Genomic DNA, 7,494 nt, shown 5'->3' with positions numbered 1-7,494 from the left:
TTATAACATTAATGTATTCCAATTATGCACTTTCATCTACAAATACTTATACCGCCCAGAAAGTTTACCTAAACCCTTCAATGGATTCTTCCAGGTAATTCTGAAATCCATCTATTTAACACAAGCCACTGCAATAACCTTCACCCTCCCCACTGCCGCACCTCATAGTCAATTCTCTATCAGATACAGAGGTACCATACTCTGGAATTCTTATCTTCACATTGCCAAAACCTCATCAACTTCAAGCGAAGACTGGGGGTCAGCCGGATGAACCAAACTACCCAAACACACACACACACACACACACACACACACACACACACACACACACACACACACACACACACACACACACACACACACACACACACACAATCAAACATGGCTTTTCTTGTATACTGAGTTGATCATGTACAATTCTAATTAATATGCTTTGTTAACTAATTGAACAAACTTATATTTTTGTACTTATATTTGTGGTGTTGTTTTCATATAAGCCCTTTTGGGCTTCCAACCTCACCTGCACACTGTTTTTACCAAGGTTTGCAGGCTGCATTTGGACCAGAGCCAGGAGAGCACATTGTGTTACAAAAAATATCAGCATTTTTGAGCCAACCTCTAGATGGGGCTCTTACACCAGTCTGTAATTCTACTCTCCGTTCTGCTCATGGGGATAGATGGAAATGATTGTACAGCGCAAAAGGGTGGGTGAAGGAACCCAACAGCATGCACAAAGGATGGACTGTTCCTACTGAAAATACACATTTGTAACGGAAAACAACAACAACCATGTAGTGTTCTTCAGTCAGTACATCTCTATTGAGTTCTATGGCTTTGGCCAGAGGGTGAGGGGAACATAGAGAGCTTTGTGTCTGTCTGTCTGCCCGCCTGCCTGCCTGTGTATTGTGATTTGGAAGGCAGCAGCCTCTAGTTTCACAGTACTCTCTCCTTCCCTCCACCTCTAAATCTGCAGGAGTAGAGTCTACCAACAATCATGCACATACAGAGTAGAACACCGTCACCCTATACACGTAGACAACAACAACATGGGTTACATACATATTTACATATCGACGTAGACTTGATCACATGCAGTACTGTAGCTATTACAAGCAGTCTTCAGCAAAACTGTAGGTGGTTTAAATATTACCATGAGAGTCAATACAATACAGGAGTTCAGACCTACCTACCTCAAGAGGAATTAGATCATAGGTACAGTACAGCCCAGACTTTTCACAGCTATGGTCTTTCAAACACTGTTCTGTTTAGCACTGGGAATGTACACAGATACAGTAACAGTGAGGAATTTGGGCACAGGAATACCCACCGATTTCACTCCGGAACTCTGGATGAAAGCTTCTAGAAGAGCTTAAACAACAGCCTTACAGCAGACGGCACCATCATGCCTGTCGCATCCAGAGCCTTACTGTATGCTCCAGTGGTGAGCTGGCTTCCACCCGCCCTCAGGAAACTAGAATAACAGGCCAATTATTGTGTGTGTGTGTGTTTGTGTGTGTGGAAGTACATGCGTAGATGCGTGCGTAAGAGCGTGTGTGCGTAGCCAGACTGCAGCGGTGCGTCCTGTAGCTAATCAGGCTCTCTGCACTGCAGGAGGCACAGCTCAATTCTCTCTCACACAGATCCAATTGAGGGTATGTCTCAATCCCCAAGGATGCTGCCTTGTACAAATACACTGAGGGCATGTCTCAATCCACCATGATTCTGCGTTCTGAGGCAAGAAGTTCAAATTGAATTCCAAGGTACCTTCATATGAAGACTCTGGGTAGGGAAGAGAGGAAGAGTACTGAACTCCTGTACTTGTGTCTTTATTGCATTAGGGAACAGAGACAGCAGAGTAAGCGAAAGTCAGCCCTTGAATGTCCCTGCCAGAGTAATGGGGTAATGAGGGGTCTCGCTGGACTCCTCATGCTGGCTTCTCAGTGTCGATGGACGTCGGACTGTCATCCACTCAGAAAAATCTGATGGTTTATCAGTCAGTGTTTTTTGTTTTTTTTGTCACCATCAGTGAGGCATTTTTGAAGTCGTTTTTTTTTCTTTCTAAAGAAACAGGAAATGACCTCACCCACTTTCATCATGCACATGCAGGTTAGTTTTTCCCGCTCACAGTGGGCGTGGCTGGGTGTGGCTACTCCAGGCCGTTCCGCAGCATCTGATTGGCCGCGATGAGCATGACGCTGATGATGAAGGCCATGGCGAAGGCGCAGATCAGACTCTTCCTCACACACGTCTGCCGGTTCTTATTTTTAGAATGGACTAATAGAAGAGAGAAAAGGGGGAAGGGAGAAAGAAAGATAAAGGTGCATAGAGGTTTATTACCAAAATCCATTTCAAGCTGGCACATCACATTCTTGCCATTTGCCGTTCACTGTTGTAAGAAAAGAAAAAAGAGAAAGCCTAATACTAAGTCATTTTCTGCAGTGTTGATGGGGAGAAATTACTATTAAACAAATTGCACCAGCCTCTCTTCTGAATCACCTGATTTAGGTGGGATCTGATTTAGGTTGGCGAAATTAGTTATTTGTATTGGAAAGTGAATGAGGGAGGGATGGAAGAAAGGAAAGGAGGGAGTGAGTGGTAGGGGGAGTGTGACTCTGGCAGAGAGAATGCAGAGGTGAGATTAATCCTATGCAGCAGCTGAGGCTCTGCTCTTTGTCACATGATGTGTTTGTGTTTGTATCCGAAGCGCAGTGGGACCCGAGATGAAAATAGAACTGACACAAATATATAGTACATATGGACAGATATGCACGCACACACACTTGAAAGCCAAGCCAACTTTAGGCTGTGATATCATTATCCGGTTCAGTTTCCCACCGGCATAGAATGGTAAGTCAGCAAGTTTCCCTCCCCCTGGCCAATCAGTGACCTGGTAACAGCGGAGCTGGGTTATGGGGCCGTGGTAACCGTGGTAATTAGGTGGGCTGGGCCAATGACCTGCAGGTACAGAGTCCTGTGTAGCCCGTCCCCGACTCCTTTACATCTCACTCTCTCACTCTCACAAGCTATTTATAACTCTGATGTCATAAAGCACTGAAATCATCACTACTGACACAAAAGTAAACTTGGGTAATCTAAATGAGCTAAAATGTATAGATTTGCACCTAATAAAGCTCCTTACAAACCATATCCAGCCCTGCTATCTGTTGCCACTCCTACAGCAGTAAATCTACCATGAGAGGCCATTTTGTTTCTGCAGCATCACACAGTCTTTCCAGTTTCACAAGGAGCAGTGTGTCTCAGACTGCCACAGAAGGAGATTAAAAAGAGAATGACCTCAGAGTGGCTCTAACCTGAAAGGCTACAGAACCAACAGCTTACTGGGGAAGGTGTGAGTAGTTATACTCAAAGAACATCAGGGGAAATGCTTAAATGTTTGTTTTGTTACTCATCTGAACTCTGGTCTCCTGCTCCTGACATTCAACTGTTGTATTATCTTCACTACAGACATAATAGGGTCGTTCCACGGTGCCTTTTGAAAAGGGTCGTTCCAGGGTTGTTCTACAGTGCCTTTTGAAAAGTGTAACTTAGTCCAAAAATACTTTTGATTTCACCTAATTTTAACATTCTGTCAAAAAGAGCACATGTTCGACTTCATAAAAAACATGTTTTCCCCTCAAGAGATTAAATTTAAAACTAGACTTTACAAGCATTTCGCTACACCACAAGTATTTTGCTACACCCACAATAACATCTGCTAAATATGTGTACGTGACCAATAAAATGTTATTTGATTATAGTAAGTGCCTATTAAATGCCAAATAAAGTCACAAAGTTGACCGTAACAGGTTGACGATTGCATCCTAAATCAGCCATAAATCCCATTGTGATTGGGGGAATGGAAGTTTGTGTGCAACAGGGAGTGGTAATTGAATGCAAGCTGAACCAAAACAATTAAATTGCTAAAACATTTCCAGCTTGTCTATCTATGGGTAACAGGGTTGATGTGTTTTGCTCTTCCTAGAAGATTTTGGCACTTTAGCAAGCCTTTATTCATATAGAAAATCTGATTTATTGAATATTCCATGTTGTCTATATTAAATGGCACTTCAATTAATATAGCAGGCTTTTAAAATTCAATATTGGTACAAAATGTCTACTTAAAATATCAAAGGGACACAAAAGTCACTCTTTTTGTGGAACAACATAATAACAAACAAAAAATAAAGATTCATATCAACCTAAACACCCTTCTCTGCTGCTGCGGTATTCATAACTTCCTGAAGACACATTTTTGCAGAGCCAGGCTATGCATATTTAATCACTGCTAGCCATAGCCCAGGGGACCACATGACTTCCTACACCATAAACACCTTCAATCAATAAATCAGCAGGTGGAGTCTATGACAGTAATGGAGTCAGATCCGTCCTGACAGGAGGATGGGTGTGCAGCACGCTCTGCTCCGCCAATGACAGCTAGCATTTCTCTCTCTCTCTCTCTTTCTCTCTCTCTCTAACAGACACACCACCCTCCCTCCTTCTTTCTCCATAGACTACAGAATCTACTCTACTCACTTCCTTCAAAGTCTGCCTGACAGTGTCCCGAGTTCTCATTGAGGCTCTCCTCCTCGTTGATGATGATGTTCTCGATGTCCTTCATGGTCAGATGGTCTCTGAAGGCATGGAACAGGATGTGTTTCAGCTCCTCAAGGGTGATGCGCTGCATGTCAAACTGTAGGGGGGAGGAAAGGGGAGGAAAGGGCAGGAAAAGAGTAGTGAGGTAAATGTTTTGAAGAGAGGGAAAGCTAACAACAAACTTTCCTTTGCTACATAGACACTGGGGTACTGGAATGTAGGTTCCCAAATCAATTGTACATTTGTTATTATTATTTTCAGTTTTACAAAAGGTATAAAACAGTATTGATTACTCTACAGGGATACCTTTTGTCTGATGGATGCAAATCATGCAACTATTTCTGTAACCATTTTCATACTTCAATACAGTGCCGTTTAAGATGATGGAGGATGGAGGATGATTCTTTTTTTTTATGAGCATGGCCTTATTTCTATTAAAGCATATTGAATGACTGTCATTCATAGGTTTAGGCTACTACATGATACTCTAATTTCCCCTATATCCATAATGAGGTTGCTACAACCTAGACTATGAATAAAAGTTTACAACGTAAGTGCACACAGGTCGATAGAAAAATTTGAGGCGAAAGACAGTGACATATGGACAGACAGTGACACATTCAATACTGCCTTGCACACTCTTGCCTGCATCTAGCTGAAATCATTAGTCCAACAGTTGCAAACAAGAGTTTCTATTGCACAAATTCAGGTATGTTTATCCCCGTTTCGTTCTGTTTGCTTCCGTTTAAGAAACGTTTTTCAACAGTGTTGGCGGAATGAACATACCCCTGATCACACGTAAACACTGTTCACTTTCATAGCAACCACGTTGTATTCTTTCTCACATCTATACGCATTCCTCCTCTCACCTTTTCTCTTCGCTTGTGGACTTCAATGCACAATACATCTTCTGTCTGTGACCAGGCAAAAAAATCTTTCCAAGCCAAACCATATCATAATCTCTGACCGCTACACACGGCCTATATCGTTGTCACTATATTAGCTAAAGTAACGTCATAGTTAATATAGCTAATAGAACTAAGGCATCAGTAAACCCTTGTCATGACTGGCCTGTCAGGGTCAGATTACCATGGACCACACCCCTACAAGAGACATCTCTCACACCCGCCAGAGGGAGAGAGATCGAGAGGTATGGAGGTGGGGGGTTTTATGACACCTCACGCCCATTGTAAATCTTAAAGCAGCAGACAAAATCCCTTTGTCCTCTCACTGTGGAGGAATGGAATGTATGATGGGCCTATGGAGATCCTACCTCAGAACAGTAAAATGCAATAAATGGACTTTGGGACAATATGTTTTGTCAGCCAAAATGGTAGTAATGACGATAGACGGAATATGAAAATGAATTTCATTTTTGTTATGTTATTAAAAGTTAAATGATGACGTTATAACGAAAATGTTGTAACTTGAAGAGTTTTCATAATATGTACCTGTTGTTTGCATACTGTACTGTACATTGTGTGGAAAACGTCCAGATCAAAGCTAAGGTTTTTGTAAAGATGAAATGTGAAGTTAGTTGTCTAAATTGGATCTGAGTAAAATCCAGAACTTGCCTTGTAACTAGTTACACCCAGAGAACTTGTCCTAAAGGCAGAAACGCCCATTTCTGACCCAAGAATTAACATCAAGGTCTGAGTAGTCAGCAACCCCAAAATGCAACACGAGGTTGAAGAAGACAAAGGAACCTTTTAGCAATCTATGCTACGGATAAGTAGCTGTGTCTAAGAGGGTGAATTCAAGCTGGACCACCCGGTTATTCTCTCCAAGAAATCGTGTGTCTACACTGCTTTCATTCCCACGCTGGAACCACCTACAGTTGAAGTCTGAAGTTTACATACACTTAGGTGGGATCATTAAAGCTTGTTTTTCAACCACTCCAAAATTTCTTGTTAACAAACTATAGTTTTGGCAAGTCGGTTAGGACATCTACTCTGTGCATGACACAAGTAATTTTTCCAACAATTGTTTACAGACAGATTATTTCACTTATAATTCACTATCACAATTCCAGTGGGTCAGAAGTTTACATACACTAAGTTGACTGTGCCTTTAAACAGCTTAGAAAATTCCAGAAAATGATGTCATGGCTTTAGAAGCTTCTGATACAGGTAACGAGCTGAGATTAGGAGCACACTCTTAAAGGGAGTGCTCCTAACCGCAGCTTGTTACCTGTAAAAAAGACACCTGTCCACAGAAGCAATCAATCAATCAGATTCCAAACTCTCCACCATGGCCAAGACCAAAGAGCTCTCCAAGGATGTCAGGGACAAGATTGTCGACCTACACAAGGCTGGAATGGGCTACAAGACCATCGCCAAGCAGCTTGGTGAGGTGGTGACAACATTTGGTGCGATTATTCGCAAATGGAAGAAACACAAAAGAACTGTCAATCTCCCTCGGCCTGGGGCTCCATGCAAGATCTCACCTCGTGGAGTTGCAATGATCATGAGAACGGTGAGGAATCAGCCCAGAACTACACGAGAGAATCTTGTCAATGATCTCAAGGCAGCTGGGACCATAGTCACCAAGAAAACAATTGGTAACACACTACGCCGTGAAGGACTGAAATCCTGCAGCGCCCGCAAGGTCCTCCTGCTCAAGAATGCATATACATGCCCGTCTGAAGTTTGCCAATGAACATCTGAATGACTCAGAGGACAACTGGTGAAAGTGTTGTGGTCAGATGAGACCAAAATGGAGCTCTTTGACATCAACTCAACTTGCCATGTTTGGAGGAGGAGGAATGCTGCCTATGATCCCAAGAACACCATCTCCACCGTCAAACATGGAGGTGGAAACATTATGCTTTGGGGGTGTTTTTCTGCTAAGGGGACAGGACAACTTCACCGCATCAAAGGGACGATGGATGGGGCCATGTAC

At 42.6% G+C, this 7,494-nt stretch overlaps 1 protein-coding gene across 2 annotated transcripts in view; it reads right to left on the bottom strand.

Moving 5' to 3' along the window:
* Window positions 1-1,813: 1,813 nt before the first annotated feature.
* Window positions 1,814-7,494, bottom strand: part of LOC115206309 (calcium-binding protein 8) — a 58,416-nt gene continuing 52,735 nt past the window's right edge. For both annotated transcript variants that reach the window (XM_029773097.1, XM_029773096.1), the window contains exons 5-6: window positions 4,534-4,690; window positions 1,814-2,274 (exon numbers count right to left, since the gene is read on the bottom strand). In XM_029773097.1, coding sequence (XP_029628957.1) covers window positions 2,147-2,274; window positions 4,534-4,690 — 285 coding nt within the window. In that variant the 3' untranslated portion in view covers window positions 1,814-2,146. The remainder of the gene's footprint in view (window positions 2,275-4,533; window positions 4,691-7,494) is intronic.

This window comes from Salmo trutta, chromosome 13, assembly GCF_901001165.1.
Source record: "Salmo trutta chromosome 13, fSalTru1.1, whole genome shotgun sequence".
NCBI lineage: Eukaryota > Metazoa > Chordata > Actinopteri > Salmoniformes > Salmonidae > Salmo > Salmo trutta.
This window is presented reverse-complemented; position numbering and strand designations above follow the sequence as displayed.